The sequence below is a fragment of the Geotrypetes seraphini genome, chromosome 9 (assembly GCF_902459505.1).
Source record: "Geotrypetes seraphini chromosome 9, aGeoSer1.1, whole genome shotgun sequence".
In the NCBI taxonomy this organism is placed as follows: Eukaryota; Metazoa; Chordata; class Amphibia; order Gymnophiona; family Dermophiidae; genus Geotrypetes; species Geotrypetes seraphini.
In genome coordinates this window covers 14,006,123-14,027,148 of record NC_047092.1, presented here as the reverse complement: position 1 = coordinate 14,027,148, position 21,026 = coordinate 14,006,123, and the positions used below count along the sequence as shown (strand labels likewise).

Below are 21,026 nucleotides of genomic sequence, written 5' to 3'. Positions count from 1 at the left end.
TCAGAGGGTAAATACTTAAAGAGTACCTGATTACCATTAATGTATTGTAAACTGATTTTGGGTAAATCTCTTCATTAAAAGGCGGTTAATAAATCCAAATAAATATTCATTCCACTCCACTCAGTATTTTATAGACCTCTATCATGCAGTATCTCCCCTGAGCCATCTCTTCTCCAGGCTGAAGAATCCAAGCAGTTTCAGCCTTTCCTCATGGGGAAGTTGTCCCATCCCTTTTATTTCAACATCCCTTTTAATACAACATCCTCAGATTCAATTACAACTGAATATGGTATCCCACAAGGCTCAATTCTATCTCCTCTACTCTTCAATATCTTCTTGGCCCCTCTCTTAACATCAGGGCAATCTATAGGTTTTACGATGTTCGCCTATGCGTATGATGTCCAACTAGTTCATCAGATTGACTTAAACAACCTAAATGAAATAAAGCTCGTAAATCAAAAACTAGAAAAAAATTAACTCTTGACTCACATATGCTTTCTTTGAACATCGGAAAGTCCAAATTAATGGATCTTTCAAATCAAAGATGGACTTCCCCTTCAAATTCCCCTCATACTCAAAACTCAACCTATCAATGTTGTATCTTCTTTAAAATTATTGGGAATCACTTTTGATAGTAAATTTAATTATCATCTTCATATTAGCACAGTGGTCCAGCGCTGCTTTTATCGACTGCGCATGATTAGATCCTTATCCTTATTCATCATAAGGCATATGGGGACAGACTTAAAGATCTCAATCTGTGTACTTTGGAGGAAAGGCAGAAGGGAGATATAATACCTGTGTGAGGTAAATGCACATAAGTCGAGTCTCTTTCATTTGAAAGGAAGCTCTGAAATGAGAGGGCATAGGATGAAGTTAAGAAGTGATAGTTCAAGAGTAATTTAAGGAAATACATTTTTACAGAAAGGGTGGTAGATGCATGGAACAGTCTTCTGGAAGAGGTGGTGGAAACAGAGTGTGTCTGAATTCAAGAGATCCTGGGATAGGCACGTGGGATCTCTTAGAATGGTTACTGCGGATGGGCAGACTGGATGGGCCATTTGGCCTTTATCTGCCATCAGGTTTTTATGACCCCCAACCATCAGACATCTATTAGAAATCCTAAATCAAAATCCAAAAAGAACAAGCATAAGGAGCTGAACAGTTAAATCACAGAAGAAAACTCAAAACCAGGTGCAAGGGAAGGTGCAACTGCATACATTTTATTAATAAATAAATAAAAGAGAAGGCTATAGACAAATACTGTGTCAAAACGAAAATGAGACTATGAAACGGACCCAAGAAACAGCCAACTCAGAGGATGGACCAAAGGTAGGTAGACAGTATTTTATCATCATTTGGTTTTATTTTATAGATGTCACAAATAACACTTTCGTGTGAAGTTTTTGTATCAGTGTTATCAAGTGTACCCTGTGGATCCCTCAATATCTCTCCTTACACCCCAACCCTTCTTCTCTACTACCAACTCCGCCCCTTCTGCCTTGCTGCGCCACACGCCTGGAACAACCTGCCTGAAACATTCGCCAGGCTCCATCTCTGGCGGTATTCAAATCCAACTTCAAAGCCCACTTTTTCGAAGCTGTGTTTAGGTCCTAACACTTCCATCTTGTCATACACTATATCTGTTTCTCGTTCCTTCTGTAGCCCCAACCCTCTCCTCCTCTTCATCCCTTTGTATGTTCCTTCCTGAGGGCCACATATTGAGCCCCCCTGTGTCCTGTGTGTCTGTCATAATTTAGATTGTAAGCTCTTTCCGGCAGGGACCGTCTCTAGCGCTGTATGTATCTGGTAGCACTTTGGAAATAATAAATAGTCTAGTATCAGTTACATCGTTTCACTTTTACTTGATTATCGTTCAGTACTGTATTATACTTATTCAATACCTGTAAAATAAAAAGATATAATGAATACATACTATTCACCTAACTTTTGGCCCACCCTATATGTAGCACTGTTGTATTAAAGTCAAGCGAGCTTAAACTTCTACTCATACAGGGTAACTAGAATGATTACGTCTACAATCACTTTTGTCTTTGCCATCATATTGAAGGAAGGAGAATAAGCAAAGGCGTCGTCCACCTTGCTACATTAATGGTAAACAACTATCCCGTGACCCTCCAAACTCACCTTGGAGTTCTCCACTCTTGCTGTATAGCTCCCGTCTCTGCTCCCGAAGATAAGCATTCATGCTGATGGCATGGGAGGATAACTCAAACCTGCAGTGGAAAGCAGCAGTCAGTGGGTGCGAGCCCTAAACCCAGAAATGTGCAAAAACCCAACTGAAGCAGAAAGAAAACTGGGTGAACAACAAGACCTCCTTTCTACAACTAGGACTCACAGGAACAAATGTACTTACTGTATATACCATATTTTTCGTTCCATAAGACACACTTTTTTTCCACCCAAAAGTGGGTGGAAATCTCAGTGCATCATATGAAACGAAGATACAAAATTTGTACCTCCCCATACAGTTGCACAACCCCCCCCCCCAACACCACCTTTTTAAACACCGCCCGCCCGCCCCCACCGCAGGCCCACCTTTTTAAAACAAAAACCCCACCCGCCACTGCCACAGCTGTCCCTTTTTCAAGCAGCCTGGTGGTCTTTTTTTTTAAACTTTTCCTTCCCTCCCTCCCTCGACGGCTCCAGCAGGCGTACGAGTTAGGAGTGCGGAGATCAGGATCAAGCTTTCCGCGCTGCCGCTTGGGCCCATGCCGCTTTCTGAATTGCTGTCAGCAGTTCTCGTGGGACTCACGAGAACTGCCAGCAGCCATTCATAAAACGACATAGGGCCAGGCGGGAATGCGGAAAGCTCGTGCCTGTCCTCTGTGCCTCTGACTTATGCGCCTGCTGTCTGGAAATAGTACGGAGCTGTCGAGGGAGGGAAGGAAGAATTAAAAAGTCACGGGGTTTAAAAAAGAAAAAGGTACAGAGGGGTATGATTTAAAAGCTATGGGAGATGATTTAAGGTACTGGGGGATACAGGGGAGTATGGGACTTGCCTGCCTGCCACTAGGCCTGCCTACCCTGTACCCTGTCCCAGCCCCACTAGATCACCAGATGGGGGGGACAGGGTAAAGAGCCTGGCAAGGAGTGTAGGATTTGGTGCAGAGCATGGCAAGGAGAATTTGGTTCAGAATGGTTTTTTCTTGTTTTCCTTCTCTAAATCTAGGGTGCGTCTTATGGTCATATGAGTCTTAAGGAGCGAAAAATACAGTACTTAAATATAAACTGAGATGTTTGGGGGGGTCTTGATTTATATTTGAGTCTGCCCACCCCTCTGTTGTTGCAAGCGCCCCCCCCCCCCCAAACCGGAAGACTTTTGCTGCTGCAATCAGCGTATGCCCGCATCCTCACCCGCGCTCCAACCCCCATCGGAACATCAGCTAGCACTCCTTCCCTCCCAGGTAAGAATAACACCCACCCCCAGGCCTACTGTGATTTCCTGGTGGTCTAGCCACACTTTGGGGCAGGAGCAATCCCCACTCACTCCTGTCCATTCTTCTTTTGCAGTAAAAATGACCACGAAGACTTCCAGCAGCAGTTTCACTTGGGAGGGCAGGAAAGAGCACTAGCTGACATTCTGGCAGGAGTTTAGGTGAGGGCAGGGGTGTGGGCACAGATGTTACTCTTGGCTTGGGAGGGAGCACTAGCTGACATTCCGATGAGGGTTGGAGCGCAGGCAGGGGTGAGGTGGTACTCTTGCTTGAGAGAGAGGAAGGACTAGGAGATGTTCTGATGGCGGTTGGGGCAGAAGAGGGGTAAGACTACTGGGAGGGAGGGAAGGCGGTAGGGCATCTCAGGGGAGGAATGGTAAAATATAAACCCTCGGTTTATATTTGAGTTGCCATTAGGGGGGCAAAAATGGTACCTCTGTTTATATTTGGATGGGTATATATTTGAGTATATACGGTACTACAAACTAATGATGTCTGAATGGAGTATATGCTTTTTTTTTTTCTTTTTTTTTTATTTGAAACCATTATCCTACTAAACATCATGCAATCAACAGACACATTGAATTTGGGGATCTTACTTTTTCATATTTTATTTATATGCAAACAGCGTGTGAGATAATAAACTTCACTCACAAAAGATTGGTTTTAATATAAACAGAGGACAAGAAATCCTATTTCAATAAGGCCCAATGAATCTCCACAGTAAACGTCGAAGTAGAGAACCAGCTTTTTATTCGCCCTCTTTGTGTTCTTAAAGTTCAATTTGTTATATTTCTTCTTTATGTAGCTTCCATGACTTATTGATCACGGAACATTTGATCATGGCCAATTAAATGCAAAATAAGGTGACTGCTTCCATTCATTAGAACAGAAAATCATTAATCCTTTCAAATGGAAAATTGCCATCCAAGGTGCTGAAGTAATGTTGCAAACGTGCCGGCCAATAGTTAACATGTTGGTCTGTTGAAATGAAGAAGCCATTACTAGGGAATTTCACTTTTTTTTTTAATACGTGATTTAATAAGGTAGTTTAAAAGTGTCTCTGAGGGAGAACACCCTATACTGTGATATTTCTAATAAGCTGGTTAAGAAACCTCAGATGTCGCAAAATGTTTCAGCACGTAGAATCTTAAGTGCCATAAAACAGTTTGTGCCACCCCCTTGTTAATTCAATTGCATTGGCTCCCCTAAAGAGCTTGAATTAATTTTTAAATGGCTTGTATTATTTTTAAAATTTTGTTTGAACGAGTTGGATCAGAATATACAGTATGATTCAATTACGGTCTTTTCTAGAAAATGTTAAAGCTTTAAAGTCTTCTGTTCCATTTGTCATTTACTTTTCCTTCATCAAAAGGTATGCGTTATTCCAGGATCTTTACAAGTTCCTTTAGCTTTCAAGCTGCTCAGTGCTAGAATTCTCTTCTAAGAAGTCTTAGAAATTTCAATTGTTATACTGATGGAGGCACTTGAGTCAAATAAGCAGTCTAAGATTAAAGAACAACAAAGAAAGCATTGCATTAGTTGTGAACCAAGGATTTGGAACACCGTTTATGGATAATCTTTGTAGTAGCACCTAGCTAGACTGGACAGTAGGTGAGGGGGTGTTAAGCTCCGCAGCTCGGAAAACCTGAAGCATTATGAGACCTAGCTGGACAGCAGCATGGTGGATCATTGCTTGACTCTGGATAACATAACTCCCTACTCTGTGTTGCAAGTTGGTTCATGGTTCAGGTGCCTTCCAAAAACTGTCTGGCTTGTAGATTTAATAAAGCTGCAGCCTATGATTTCTCCAAATCTGAGATGGACTGGTTTATTGTAAATGTTATGGGCTCATAACTGAAACAGAAATAAGTCTAAAAACCCGCCCAAACCGACGCTTGGATGATCAAAAGGAAAGGTCGTCCATGTGCTGATAATCAAAATGGCTTTTTAGACATATCCAGGGACATTTTCGGCCTCAGAATCTCGCTGTGCGCCCAAAGCAGAAGGGGGTGTTTTTGGAGGAGTAGTGAGGGCGGGATGTGGGCTGACTTAGACAGTCATACTGCAGGGATAATCGAAAGTTTGACGAGGCTGCTTAGATGGAACTTATAGGTTGCGACTTAGGCGATCTAAACACAGGTCTAGGTGCCCAAAAGTTATCTAAAGTGACCAGATAACTACTGCAGAGATAAAATACAGACCCTCACACACTCCCCCCATGTTCATTGACCCCCCCCTCACACTACCATAAAAAAATTTGAATAAAAACATATATACCTGCCTCCGGAACATCAGCACCTGGCATAGGAAAGCCTAGTAGAGCTGAACAGAGGTGGCTTTAGTCAACTGGGGGGTGGGTTACTGGGCCAAAGAGAGGAAGACCCAGGCCCATAAGTCACTCTAACCACTACATTAATGATGCAAAATGTGAGGTTACCAAACCCCCCTGTACTGCCATATAAGTGCCACCTGCAGCTATAAGGGCTTTTGGAGTTGTAGACAGGTGGGTCTAGTAGGTTTTGGGGGGCTCACTATAAATTATAAGGGGGTTATGGTGAAATATACATGTGGCACCCTTTTTGTGACGTTCACAGCAGTGCCCTGTAAGGTGCCCCACTGCTTTCTTGTTATATCTGGGTAGTAGTGCTGCCCGATTCAGGAAAAAAATTTCGATTCGATTCAGCCTATTGGTGGGTTTATTTTATAGCCTCTTCACCCCCTTTACCCTCTCCTACCCACACTGGTCCTGTGGTGTAAACAAAATAAACAAACAAAAAATACTTTTCCTCTCTCTGTTAAATCCTAGCTCACGTTCGCGGTCCAACACCAGCTCTGGAAGAATACACATTTCAAATCTGACATATTGTAATCACAAAACAGAAAATAAAATTATTTTTCCGACCTTTTCTTGTCTGGTTATTTTTCAAATCATGTTGGTCCCATGTTGGTCTGGTTGTCTTCTGATCAGGCTCTCCTTCTTTCTTCTTTCTCCATACTAACCATCCATCTTCCATCTTTGTGCTCCCCTTCTGTTTCCCTTTCCTCCCCCAGAGGTCTGGCATCTTTCTCCATCCCCCCGCAGCTGCAGCCATGGTCCCCACCATCCCCAGATCCACCAACTCTCCTTTTCTCAACTACCCTTTCATCCAGCATCTCTCTTCTGTGTCCCTGTCCCTATTCTCCTCTCCAACTGTCCCCATTCCTATGCTCCCTCCATGTCCAGCATCTCATCTCTCCCCATATCCAGCTTCTTTCTCTCTTCCTTACCTCTTGTATCCCTTTCTCCAGGTACAGGCTTTCTCCTACTATCTCTCCTACCATCCTGCACCCTGCCCACCTACTTTGGAGCAGTATCTGTCCCTCTTGTACCCTTGCCCTTGTGGTCTTGCATTTCTTCTCCCTCTCTCCTTTAGTCCAGCACCTCTCCTTTGCTTTCCTCCCCCTCTTTTTTATTTGGTCTCTCTCTTCCCTTCACCCGAGGTCTGGCATCTCTCCTCCCCTCTCTTACTCCTTCCTCCTCCTCCCTCTGCACAGGCCTGCCTCCCCACCGCAAAGGAACTCTTCATTCTCTTCCCTCTGCACAAGCCTGCCCCCCTGCCGTGAAGGCACTCTTCGGCCTGCTCCCCACCGTGAAGACCTGCCCCCCCCCCAGAAATGCCTGCCCCTCTGCCATGAGGCACTCTTTTCTCCTGCTCCCCACCCCCACAATGGCCTGCCCTCCTGCCATGAAGGCACTCTTCGGCCTGCTCCCCGCCGCGAACGTTTGCTCCCCCCCGCAAGCCTGTATCCTCCCCCAGCTTCCCTGCTCTTATTTTTATGTTAACACAGCAGCTTGCAGGCTCGTTGGTATTATAGCGATCCCTGCAGCTGCCCGTCGTCCTCAACGGCACGCTCTCTCTACCGCAATCCTGTCCCTGACGTCAGAGCAGGGGCAGGATGTAGCAGAGAGAACGTGCCGCTGAGGACGATGGGCAGCTGCAGGGATCACTATAACACCAACGAGCCTGCAAGCTGCCTTAAGTAGGTAAGAGCGGGGAAGCTGGGGGAGGCCTTTCTGACTGACTTTTCCCACTCAAGCAGGAGCGGCAGCAGATGGCCAGCAAGAGACAGCGCTGCACCTCCTGCTTTTGGAAGGTACGGGGGAAAGGTCAATTTTTGAATCGGGAGGCCGATTTTTGGGGAAATTGAATCGATTCGAATCAATTCACCTGATTCGAATCGTGAATCAGGCAGCACTACTGGGTAGCCAGTCCATCACTTTACTTGCCCCTCCCATGTCCAAAAGGGCTCATGTTGGACGTTTCTGACTTGAACGTATTTTTGGTCGAGAATAAGGTATAAAGATAGACGAAGTGGTGATCTAGATGATCAAACACTTAGGACATAAAGATGGATGATTTTCAGAAAAAACATATACTTTAGACGTATTTTTAGAGAATGGACATTTATGCCCTGTCACTTTGGGCGACTTAGCGCCCTACGTCCAAATCAGACTTAGATGTTTCTTTCTATTATGCCCCTCCACATCTTTAAATTGAGTGTTATGTATACAAAAGGTTCAAGGTTTATCCTGAACCTATACATCGAGTGATTAGAGTATAAGCAGCCTGACCATTTTAATACACTTATTTATTTGCACATTTTATATACCATTAAATTAACAAATTTAAGAACAGTTCACAAAGTAAAACAATTATAAATCAACAGATTATCACCTCTATGCAGAGGACCCCTCTGGGCGCCTGCAGTAATGTATGCTCATGTGCAAAGTGCCAGGAAGACTGACGCATAAGCGTATAACTCCAGCCATCAAGGGCCACAGGTAGGTCAATAGAAGCAATGCATGCAGTTTGAGGAAGGCAGATGTGAAGTGTGCAGGAGAATGGTATGTTCCCCCCTGAGCTGCTTCAATGACACTGGGAGTCCTTACAGACACAGCTCCTGAAGATGCGTGACAGAAAACACAGCTTGGTATTGGGCATTGAAGAACCTTTATGAGATTGCAGAACATTTAAGGATCAACATGGGATCTGGAGTTAATGAGCACATTGATATATCTAGCAGTTTTTGGAACAAGGAACTGTTGATATATGATGAATAAGGACAACTGCAGGTTTGAGGATATAAAACAGGGATGTCAAAGTCCCTCCCCTCGAGGGCCACAATCTAGTCGGGTTTTCAGGATTTCCCCAATGAGCATGCATGAGATCTATTAGCACACAATGAAAGCAGTGCATGCAAATAGATCTCATGCATATTCATTGGGAAAATCCTGAAAACCCAACTGGATTGCGGCCCTCGAGGAGGGACTTTGACACCCCTGATGTAAATGAATGGTGTTTAGTGTGTGAATGTTTGGTCTCGCTTGTGAAATTTTGTGTATATGGTTATTTAAGAAAACACAATTTTGTGGAGAATCGATGTCCAAGCTGATGGCTTTATTGAAACAAACAAATAATCCACATAAAAACATCTAGGGCTAGAACCCTTAGAAACATATGGACCCTACACGATCCATGTTTCGACACAACTGGCTTCCTCAGGGGTCCCTACTGGTCCTAAAAGTGAACTTGTGGATTAAGACGAAAGGTCTCTACATAAAAATGGTGCGCTTGAAACAAAAGAGTCATGCTTCAAACTCACAGGCTTGAAAATGAAAGGGAACCATGCTCCAGTATGGTTATTTAAGCAATTTTATAATGATTGTGACAGTATTTTCTGTAACAAGGTGATAAACCAATAGTTTATTCTTTATCTCACATTCACAAAATAGTCCAACAGTGGCCCTGCTTCGCCTCGTTTTTAATCAAGGGCTGCGACATTAATTCTCTATCAGCAGCCTTCGCCAAACACAAAATTCTTCACCCTCACTACGGGACTGCACCAAATGGCATAAAACACAGAAGAAACCAAAAGGAGGATGATGTGTTTCGCATGAGCAAACTCTCCCAAACCAACTTATAGTCCCTCTAACATGGAATTCTCTTTGGTCTGTTGTTTCAAGGAATTCTCAGAAGTACAAACTTTCATTTCCTTCAGTGAAAGGGATAAAACTTGTTGGTAATATCTCTCGCTCCTTTTCATATAGGATTACTTTGATTTGGAATGAAATTCCTAGTTATATTAGAACTCTTGTCTCTCCAGATTTTTCGTAAATCAATGAAGACAATGCTATTTCAACAGTTTATGGGAAATGATACTAAGGAGTGTTTTTGTCTTTTGTTTAGTAATTCACGTTAGTTAAACTGATTCCCTGTTTATTGAAGTCTTATGTAAACCGAGTCGAGCTCCTACTTCAGGAGATGATACAGTATATAAATCTAAGGCTTAGATTAGTTTAGAAAATAGGGTTAGATTCCTGCATGAAGAACCTGTAATTCACTCTCCAGAATCTTGGGGGTCATATATGGAAGCAAAGCTTGACTGCAAGGTGAAAGTGAAAGCAAAAAAGCCGTTTTGCGAATGTGAGCACAGTGGCGCACTGGGGAATTTGGTTGCAATTGATGCAACCACAGATAGGTGAATTTGCACATTGCGAACGTGCGAATAACGAGAATGAATGTTTTTTTAGATTTCCTTGGAGTGTTCATTGTCTGGTCCCACTTTGCTTTGTTTGTTCTTGAACCCGTGGGTTCTGGTGCTGTTGGACTTTTGCTGTTTGTCCGTATAATAAGAACAATATATATAGATCTTGTTTATATTCCAAAACAAAAGGACGAACATCAACTGTGGACCCGACATAGTACTGTGTTTTGGCGACGCAAATCGCCTGCATCAGGGGTCACTGAGATGTTAGTAATACACTAGTGAACAAGTCCTTTGTTAGTACGAGGCTGGTGAGTTTTTCAGCATGCGATTTTTCAAACGTGCCCGTGTCTCAGCCTTGTATTAACAAAGGACTTGTTCACCAGTGTATTACTAACATCTCAGTGTCCCCTGATGCAGGCGATTTGCGTCACCGAAACACAATACTGTGTCTGATCCACAGTTGATGTTCGTCCTTTTGTTTTGGAATAAACAAGATTGTTTTTACATTTCCTTGGAGTGTTCATTGTCCGGTCCCACTTTGCTTTGTTTGTTTCTGTTTATACGGACACCATCACTTTTTTCAGCAGCTACTGGACACGTTTTATCCAAGCATGAAATAGGCCCAACACTACTGTGCTTTAGAAACTTCAGATTCACAAGAGCTAAAACCCTGCACTAGGCAGCAGTACTCACTTGAAGAGGGAGTTCTTAGGTCTCTGTGGCTTTTTCTTTGCAAAGAAGGCTGCAAACTCCCAGCCAGTACTGGCATAACTCAGCTGAGTGGACGGCTCAGATGAAGTTCGTGTGTTCTTCATGTCTAAGTATTCCGTCAGCAAGATCTACAGAAACCAAAAAAGGGGCAACATTCGTATGAGCAAACTCTCCCAAACCAAATGAATGCAACCATATTGCTGGTGAAGGTCTTGAGTAAAGAAACATTGTTCAGCCAATCCCTGATCCTCTGCACATGTGTATGGGTGGAGGAATTCATTTTATGTTAAGGTCCATATGTGAAGAAATGACCTAGAACAATTACTTTCGCCCTCTACTTATGAGGAATTTAGGAAACGTCTAAAAACACACCTGTTCCTAAAACATCTTGACAACTGATCCACTTATCTCTTTCCTCTCAATAGCGACCTACTGACCTTTTGATCACTTTTCTCCTCAACAATGAATTTCCTGTCTAATTACTTCTCTTTCTTCTTCCCCTCTTGAAGTCAGTCAATTTGTACCTTTGCTTAATCTTTTGTAAACCGCATAGAACTTCACGGTATTGCGGTATATAAGCTATTATTATTATTATTATTCTGCAAACAGTGCCTTAATCAGCGGCCAGACTGGATTGTTTATCAAGAAGACAGGCTACTTGAATGGGACAAAGAAGCCAGAGACTAATCCCATCTACCATTCCTGCAAGTGTCACACCTTCCTTATCAATTAAGCTAACCATTGTTTCAAACAGTTTACAAATTACCTTATAAACAGAAGGATACTGGGACATAGAATAACTTCTATTTTTAGAATAAGAGTCCAACCTATAAAAGCCTCCTCTCCGCAACATCCCTCTCTCGCTCTCTGGAACCTGAAGCCTGGACCATCAGCCCCTCCTCTCTCTCTCTCATCTGGACTCTGTAATGGATGGACTGTAATATGGCTCTCGAGGACCAGAGTTCCCTACTCCTGCAATATATGCTTGATGTATCTTTATAAATCTTGCTTTTCAGTACTATTAAGCCTTTTTCTGCACATTATATTCTTTAGGTAATCACTTCTGGGTGTGCTTGTCATTTGATTTTACTTCCTACTGAATCTTCAACGAGGGTATCGAACCTGGGGCCTGGCGGATTGTAAGGCCGCCACATTATATCATTGGGGCTTATTTGCTTCATCATTACGCCTCCAAAACCTTACATTTTAGGGGCTAATCCTTACAACAGTCTTTCAATTCTCTCAGGCTTATCCAATCTATCCGTCCTTATAATGATATGTATTGCTGTACAACCCTTTTGTCCTCAAACAGTGATCTTCCAGCCTCTGTCCTTAAAAAATTACAGTGGTACCTCGGTTTACGAGTGCACTGGTTTGCGAGTGTTTTGCAAGACGAGCAAAACATTCGCAAAATCGGCACCTTGGAAACCGAGCGCGCCTCGATTAGCAAGCGCCCCCCCCCCCCCCCGCGAACTGGCACCCTCCCCCCACGATCCAGCACCCCCCTGCCGCCATCGGGCATCCCCCCCCCACGTCATGAGACCCCCCCAACCCACCCGAACCCTCTTCTTACTTTAGTGTAGCCTCCGCACCGGCATGTCCTGTGCGTTGGTGCCGGTGCCCGAAGATCTGCTTCCTATGCTGGGCCTTGAGCATGTGCGCATGCTCAAGGCCTGAGAGTTCACTGCTTGCCCTAGATCAGTAGTATGGAATGTTGCTACTCTTTGGGATTCCAGCATCTTGTTACTCTTTGAGATTCCGGAATCTTGCTATTCTTTGGGATTCTGTATGGAATATTGCTATTCCTTGGGTTTTGGCCAGGTACTGGTGACCTGGATTGGCCACCGTGAAAACAGGCTACTGGGCTTGATGGCCCATTGGTCTGACCCAGTAAGACTATTCTTATGTTCAAGTTATTTTACGGGTCTGGACCATTGCCGACCCTCCTTCCTTCTGGGCTTAGCGTAACTGCCTTCATGCCCTTATGTTGCTGGAACGTGAACAGATGTGTATTTCCTTTAAATAGAAACTAATTTTATTTTTTTTTTTTTAAACATAGGGTGCTTACATACATTCTTTACCACATCGAGCTCAAAGCCTTATTCTTATTTCTTTTTGATATCTGGCATTGAAAGGGGGGGGGGGAATCTGGGATCACTTCTTCCAGGGGGAGAGATCTTATCTCTTTTCATTGATCTGTGCCACTGTGGAACAGACTTCCCCCCTTTTCTTGCCAAGGTCTATAAACTAAGCAGGACCCAGGACCTGGGCAGGGTTTGGTTTTGGTGATCTGAAATGGGCTTTCAGAACGGGGGGGGGGGGGGGAAATAGTTAGACCCTCTAAAGCAGTGGTCTGAAACACGCGTCCCGGGGGCCAAATGCGGCCCACCAGGTACTATTTTGAGGCCCTCGGTATGTTTATCGTAATCAGAAAAGTAAAATAAAACCGTTTCTTGATCATCTGTCTCTTTAGCTTTAAATGACAATATTATTATTAAGACTTAGCCATAAAGGAAAGATTTATAAACTATAAAGAGTTTTACCTCATGCAAAATTGTCATTTGTTTAATAAGACATTAACTTTTTTTTTTTTCTGCGGCCCTCCAAGTATCTACAAATCCCAAATGTGGCCCTGCAAAGGGTTGGAGTTGGAGACCACTGCTCTAAAGTTACAAAATTTGATGACAGACGATTTTTGTTGTTCTGTATCGCTGAAGTGCTGTTCTTTGTATTTATGTCAGATGTTCTCTTCTTCTGGATTTGTTACCGGTTATCATCAATAAAAATTGTTTGAAAGTAAAGCTCTAAGGCGCAAGAGAAGAGGATAAAAAAGGAAAAAAAAAAGAAGAAACTACAAGGGTCAAAAAAAGTACAAAAACCCCCTAGATAAAAATGGGAGTATTTGGAGAATCAATTCTTATTCCCAGCTGGAAATGTGAACACAATTTTTTTCTCAAGACCATTAAGTGCAGTCAGCTTTGGGACTGAGGCTGTCCAATGCTGGTCTCATAGGAGAATTAAGAAATGTCCTTTTCTAAAGATAAAAATAAACAAAGTAAGGACAAACCATTCGGGGCAATTTAGATAATAGAATGACTGTCAACTCAATTAAATTCATTATCAATGCCAATTGTTCAATTAGAAGACCCATTAGTGTAGACTTGTTAATGTTTCTTTACCTCAGTGCAAAAAACCCTTTCAGTTTAAAAACCTACTTTAACACAAACTCTGTAAAAGCATTTTTAATTGGGAATTGCATCAAGAGCCCGATTAAAATGCTGCAGGGTTTACAAATTCTTTCTTCACTCTGTCCCACACTTCAAGTACAATTCTTGACCGTCGAAGCACGAGGACCAGAAAAATTCAGTGAGAGCAAACACAATTTTTAAAACCCCTAAAAAACATTGCATGAGTTAAAGATGGATATTAGCAAAAAGAAAAGAGAGATTTCTCAGGAAGGCTGCCCTTTACCACTTGCCCATAAGAAAGAAAGGAAAAAAAAAATAATCAATGGATCTCAATCATACTTTACAAAGAGGATTCTCATTGTGGTAGGGCAAGAAAGGGGCAGTATGAGGGGGTCGCTGAAAAGGTCTCAGCCCAACCAACAAAGTTGGGGCAGTCTCCGTAAAGGGCTATACACTTAGTTCAGTGATTTTCCACTTTTTTTGTTTCATCATTAAAGTCCGAAACAAAAAAAAAAAAATGTGGAAAATTGCTGGACTAAGTGTATAGCTCTCAATGGCGACTGCCCCAACTTTGTTCATTGGGCTGAGAACTTTTCAGCAGCCCCTCATAATAACACAATAGCATAGTAAGGGACATCAGATAAAAAACAAAACATTCTATCTAAGAGGTAGGCAATTCTGGTCCTTGAGAGCCACAGGCAGGTCATGAATAAGTGAGACGGATTCACATGCACTGCCTCCTTGAGATGAAAATCTATCTCATTCACATTTATTGTAGATATCCTGAAAATATGACCTGCATGTGGCTCTCAAGGACCGGAATGAGGCCATCCGCGCAATACGCGGCAGCGGCGAAAAGGGCGAACAGAATACTAGGAATGATAAAGAAGGGGATCACGAACAGATCGGAGAAAGTTATCATGCCGCTGTACCAGGCCATGGTGCGCCCTCACCTGGAGTACTGCGTCCAGCTCTGGTTGCCGTACATGAAGAAGGACACGGTACTACTCAAAAGGTCCAGAGAATAGCGACTAAGATGGTTAAGGGGCTAGAGGAGTTGCCATATAGTGAAAGATTAGAGAAACTCAGCCTTTTCTCCCTCAAACAGAGGAGATTGAAGGGACATGATCGAAACATTCAAGGTACTGAAGGGAATAGACTTAGTAGATAAGGACATGTTGTTCAGCCTCTCCAAGTTAGGGAGAACGAGAAGGCACTCTCTAAAGATGAAAGGGGACAGATTTCGTACGAACGTAAGGAAGTTCTTCTTCACCCAGAGAGTGGTAGAAAACTGGAACGTTTTTCCGGAGTCTGTCATAGGGGAAAACACCCTCCAGGGATTCAAGACAAAGTTAGACAAGTTCCTGCTGAACCAGAACGTACGCAGGTAGGGCTAGTCTCAGTTAGGGCGCTGGTCTTTCCGCCGAATGAGTGGACTGCTGGGCATAATGGACCACTGGTTTGACCCAGGAGTGGCAATTCTTATGTTCTTATTGCCTACCCCTGGTCTAGCCATCTGAAATGCATCCACAGTTGGTAGGTATCTTCTTTATCTAGTCAGTTCATACATAGAGAATGACATGGGGGTAAATTTTTTCCCATCCCCGCAGGAACTCGATTTTCCATCCCGGCACTGTGAGTTCTTTTCCTGTCCCTGTTCCATTCCTGCAATCTCTGTCCTCATCTGCACAAGCCTCGAACATTTTAAAATCCTAAGTAGCAACATTCTAGAGCTCAGATTGTGATGTCATAATGCCTCATTCCACCAATGCCTAAGCTCCGTCCTCATCTGCACAAGCCTCAGAAACTTTAAAATCCTAAGTAGCAACATTCTAGAGCTCAGATTGTGATGTCATAATGCCTCATTCCACCAATGCCTAAGCTCCGTCCTCATCTGCACAAGCCTCAGAAACTTTAAAATCCTAAGTAGCAACATTCTAGAGCTCAGATTGTGATGTCATAATGCCTCATTCCACCAATGCCTAAGCTCCGTCCTCATCTGCACAAGCCTTGAACGCTTTAAAATCCTAAGTAGCAACATTCTAGAGCTCAGATTATGATGTCATAATGCCTCATTCCACCAATGCCTAAGCTCTGTCCTCATCTGCACAAGCCTCAAACACTTTAAAATCCTAAGTAGCAACATTCTAGAGCTCAGATTATGATGTCATAATGCCTCATTCCACCAATGCCTAAGCTCTGTCCTCATCTGCACAAGCCTCAAACACTTTAAAATCATAAGTTTTCAAGGCTTGTGTGGTTAAGGCAGGGCTTACAGGAAAGGGACAGGGACAACAACAAAACTTACGGGATAGGGAAATTGAGATCCTGCAGGGACGGGGAAAAATTTGTCCCCGTGTCATTCTCTAGATACATAAAGATCTTTCTCCCAATCTTTTTTCTATTATCTATGAACTTCCTTCCTTCTGCGGATTCTTTGCAAACCGCAATACCTTTGCCAAACTTATAAATTATCCAACAAGGATGCATGTGGACTTTCAAGATTATAACAGAACATATAACCCAACTTCATGGGGAGAACATCTTTAAACTCACCTGAGACTTTTCCATTCTATGGGGAAAAAAACCCCCCCAAAACCCGAGACCAATGATTTTCCCGCCAAAATTCAAATTGGTGGACTGCCCTGTTCCCAATCAGGTCAGTGGACCCGCTATTTACAAAGACAAACTGCAGACCACACAGCATACCTTGAAGAAAGCCAAAGCATGAGGGCTGAAACATCGGTTTCTACCCGACAAGACGCAGCGAGACCCAGAAACCTGCAACAAGCCCGATAACAGCTGCTTTCTTCAGCACTCCCGCGTGGCAGTGAAAGGTATCACCTGTAAAAACGTCAGTGTGCCTCCAGGGCCAACCCAGCTACCAGAAAAACACTACGTTTTCCTTTGAGCATATCATTTGCAGATTGTGTTTAACCTGCATACTGCTGTAATAAATGAAAGGCAGGTCTACTGCATTCCATTTACTTGCTAAACATAATTGACCCTTACATTTCTCTGTTCCCACTGGCAGACAGAACTGTCAATTACCTATAATTCTTTACTCAATGAACATTTATCCATCTGCCAATTCAGATTAGAAAGAAAACCAACAGATGGGGGAAAAAAATAACCTTGGCACCTACTCAAGGAATGAAAAAAAGCATTCTACTTATTTAGATCTTGCCTGAGGGATATTCAAAGAACCTTCTATGCTCAGCGTTCGGCCAATGAACATATAACATCCTGTTCATGGATTTGAAGTCCCATATTTAGAATATCAGGTCAAATATCCATCTGAAAGGCCTATCATAAGAGGGGGCGGTGTCAGGTCAAAAACACGCTGGGACAAAGGCGCGCGCAGACAATTGAGCGCAGCGTGGAGGTGCGCGCCGCAGAAAAGTACTGTTTTTACGGCTCCGACGGGGGGCGTGGGGGGGAACCCCTCCACTTTACTTAATAGAGATCACGCCGCGTTGTGGGGGGGGTGTGGGGGGTTGTAACCCCCCACATTTTACTGAAAACTTCACTTTTTCCCTGTTTTTAGGGAAAAAGTTAAGTTTACAGTAAAATGTGGAGGGTTACAACCCCCTAAACCCCCCACAACGCCGGCGCGATCTCTATTAAGTAAACTGGGGGGGCTCCCCAACAAAACCCCCCGTCGGAGCCCCTAAAAACTGTAATTTTCTTCGGCGCGCGCCTCTGTCTTGCGCTCAGTTGTCGGCGCGCACCTTTGTCTTTCGCGGGGTTGTCAATGAACCGAGGGGGGCTGCAGAATTATCCAGATAGCAATGATGTTTAGTTTAAGATGGAGAATGACACGGGGACAAATTTTTCCCCGTCCTCGAGGGAACTCGTTTTCCCGTCCTGTCCCCGCGAGTTCTTTTCCTGCCCCTGCCCCGTCCTCATCTGCACAAGCATCAAACACTTTAAAATCATAAATGTTCAAGTGCAGTAAAGACAGAGCTTACAGGACAAAACTCAGGGGGACGGGGAAATAAGAGTTCCTGCGGGGATGGGGAAAAAATGTCCCCGTGTCATTCTCTAGTTTAAGACTCCTGAACATACAGCACCAAAGGTGACCACTTTAAACGTACCGCCAAGCACCACTGGCCATACAGAAACATGGCGGAACTTCAAGATGTAGAGGACGTTCATAAAAGCACGAAGAAGTTCCTAACTATTTGGGAACGTTATATCCAGACAGGATCTCCAAGAGCTTGAAGCCAAATTCTAAATGTCCTGGGAGAGGATTCTAGGAGTTTATGAGGGAGATGTGGGTTCCTGAGGGAGAGGTTTGGATTAAGGGGGGTGGGGGGGGAGGGGGGGAGGCAGCGTTTTCATTGGGACTTTTCCTGTTCTGAATGTTTTTAGTAGTCAGTAGGGACTATAAGAGTCCCTACTGACATTTTACCTTCCTGACATTTTACAAGGGGGGAGGGGGAGGGAATAAGGGATGGGATGTATCCGCAGAAGTTTCGTCAGCAGGAGACCTGAAATTATGATGCTGTTGTACAGAGCCATGGTGAGGCCTCACTTGGAGTACTGTGTTCAGTTTTGGAGACCACACTACCGAAAGGACGTGCTGAGGATCGAGTTGGTACAGCGAACGGCCACCAGGATGGTCTTGGGGCTCAAGGATCTCACATATGAAGAAAGACTAAAGAAATTGCGGCTGTACTCAATTGAGGAAAGAAGAGAACGGGGAGATATGATTGAAACGTATAAGTACATCACGGGACGCATCGAGTCAGAAGATGATATCTTCTGGCTCATGGGACCCTCGACCACCAGAGGGCATCCACTGAAAGTCAGAGGAGGGAAGTTTCATGGCGACTCCAGTAAGTACTTCTTCACCGAGAGAGTGGTGGATCATTGGAACAGACTCCCACTCCAGGTGATAAAGGCCAGCAGCGTGACGGATTTTAAGAGAAAATGGGATACTCAGGTGGGATCTTTAAGGGAGTAAATTCAGGGGAGGGGATACTTGGAATGGACAGACTTGGTGGGCTATAGCCCTTTTCTGCCGCTTTTTTCTATGTTTCTATGTTTCTAAGTGCTGTTGTAAAATTGCAAATCGTAGATTTATAGCAAGTTGGTAGTGTGTATCTGCTATTTTCTTAAATCGTTTATGCCAATTTGTGCATATGAGCTTAGCTTTTCCTGATAAAAAGATTTAAATACATATAAAAAAGTTACTTGACGGGGAAAACGGCATATAGTGCTTAACTGCATGTCAGAATTAGCGGAAGAAAAATGAAGCTTTGTCTACTTCTCTAAAACGACTTGTACTAATCAGGCAGAGTGCCAGAACAGCTCCATTTAACAAGCAGTCCTGACAAATCAAAAGTAATGTGTGTGCATGTTCTAATACTGGTTCAGTAGCTAAGCCCTTGCAATTGTGGATGTACCAAACCTGTAAGATGTTTATGGGTTGATGCAAAATTCATCCACACAAAGCCCAATTGCCTGGTCTAAGTATAAGCCCAAAGATCAACTCTATCTGCACATTGGTCTGAAACCTCGGGTGAGAGATCACTATCGAGCCACAAAAATTGCCTTTTGGTTGGAACCTGTACCACATCTCCACAATTTCAATGAGATATTTCAGGATGTTTCCACAACAACTAAAGTACCTCCCCCAGATATGACATCATATCCTTATGTTCCTAGATGACTTCCTAGGAAAATGTGATCCGCTATAAAACGTCCTGCTATGACTCCGGTCAACAACCCCAAGCGTTCAAAAGAAACTCAGAAAACAGCCCCAGAGGTTACAAATGTTCCTCTTGAAAACAAGAGAGATTATTCCACAGAGCTAAGTGTCACCAATGCTGTGGGAGAATCCTTACTGTTCCTCAACATATTAGCATTTGCTGCATTGTACCTACAAGAAGGACAAGAGACATCATGAAGCTCATAGGCATCCAAGTCTCACAACAGGACTCATACCAAAAGAATGGAAAGAGGCAATCATCCGACCAATTACAAAAAACCCCAAAGAATCAATAGCAACCCAATCAAACTATCATAGCCAATCTAATCTAATCTAATCTAAACCTTAAGTTTATATACCGCATCATCTCCATGAGAATGGAGCTCGACACGGTTTACAAGAACTTAAAATAGTGGGTAGAGAAGAAGAAAAAGGATTACATGAACTTATGTGTAGAAGGGGGGGGAGAGAAAGGGGGGAAGGATAGAGCTACGATCTTCCCTTTCTTGCCAAATTAATAGAAAAAGTTGTCTTTAATCATATAACCAACTTTATAGAAAAAAAACTCACACATTACATCCCAATCAGACAGGTTTTAGATCAAACCATTCAATTGAACATTCTATGATCGGACTCACAACTAATATACACTACCATTAAGATCATCATAAATCTGTCCTTCTGGTTTCACTTGATTTATCTGCGGCATTTGATACCGTAGACCATCATTTACTCATCAAAAGACTATCTTCAATTGGCATTTCCAACCAAGTATTAAATTGGTTTAAATCATACTTTCAAGATCGTTCAGCTAAAGTCATCTTTAATAAGTCATCATCTAAAAACTTCACCAATTCCTTCGGGATTCCACAAGGTTCAATTCTTTCCCCACTTTTATTTAATATCTTTTTATCACCTCTCCTAACCCTCAGTCAGTCTATTGGATTTTCTTAACTGATTCCTTCAAAGTTAGGTATCTTTCTTCAGTTGCCTATATTGTTTTTCCCACTGAACCTTGTAACTACTTGAACCCTGTAGTTACTATAAATCCAGATATCTTATACTTGTATTTCTACCCCACAACATGTAATTTACTTAAATCGTTGTAATGTAATTCTCTCAGTAATGTCCTGATCTCTTTTAACTGTAATCCGCTTAGAACCGCAAGGCACAGGCGGAATAGAAATCACAAATGTAATGTAATTTTCCTCGTTTGCATATGCAGATGACATCCAACTTCTGTACCCTTTAAACTCAGCAGACCTAAAGGAGATAACAACTATAAATAAAAAGTTAAAACAAATAAGCCAATGGCTTAAGAACAATATGTTGGCCTTGAATGCAACAAAATCTTCTGTAATGTTTTTCCCATGGAAAAATGATCTTAAATTTTCATTACTGATACTCCTAAATAACATCCCT

The 21,026-nt window shown here is 43.0% G+C and overlaps 1 protein-coding gene across 1 annotated transcript in view; it reads right to left on the bottom strand.

Annotated features, from left to right (window-relative positions):
* EXOC4 (exocyst complex component 4) overlaps window positions 1–21,026 on the bottom strand; it is a 622,023-nt gene that overhangs the window by 488,848 nt on the left and 112,149 nt on the right. Inside the window, exons 8-9 of the mRNA XM_033958806.1 lie at window positions 10,683–10,828; window positions 2,149–2,237 (exon numbers count right to left, since the gene is read on the bottom strand). Of these exons, the coding sequence (XP_033814697.1) occupies window positions 2,149–2,237; window positions 10,683–10,828 (235 nt within the window). The remainder of the gene's footprint in view (window positions 1–2,148; window positions 2,238–10,682; window positions 10,829–21,026) is intronic.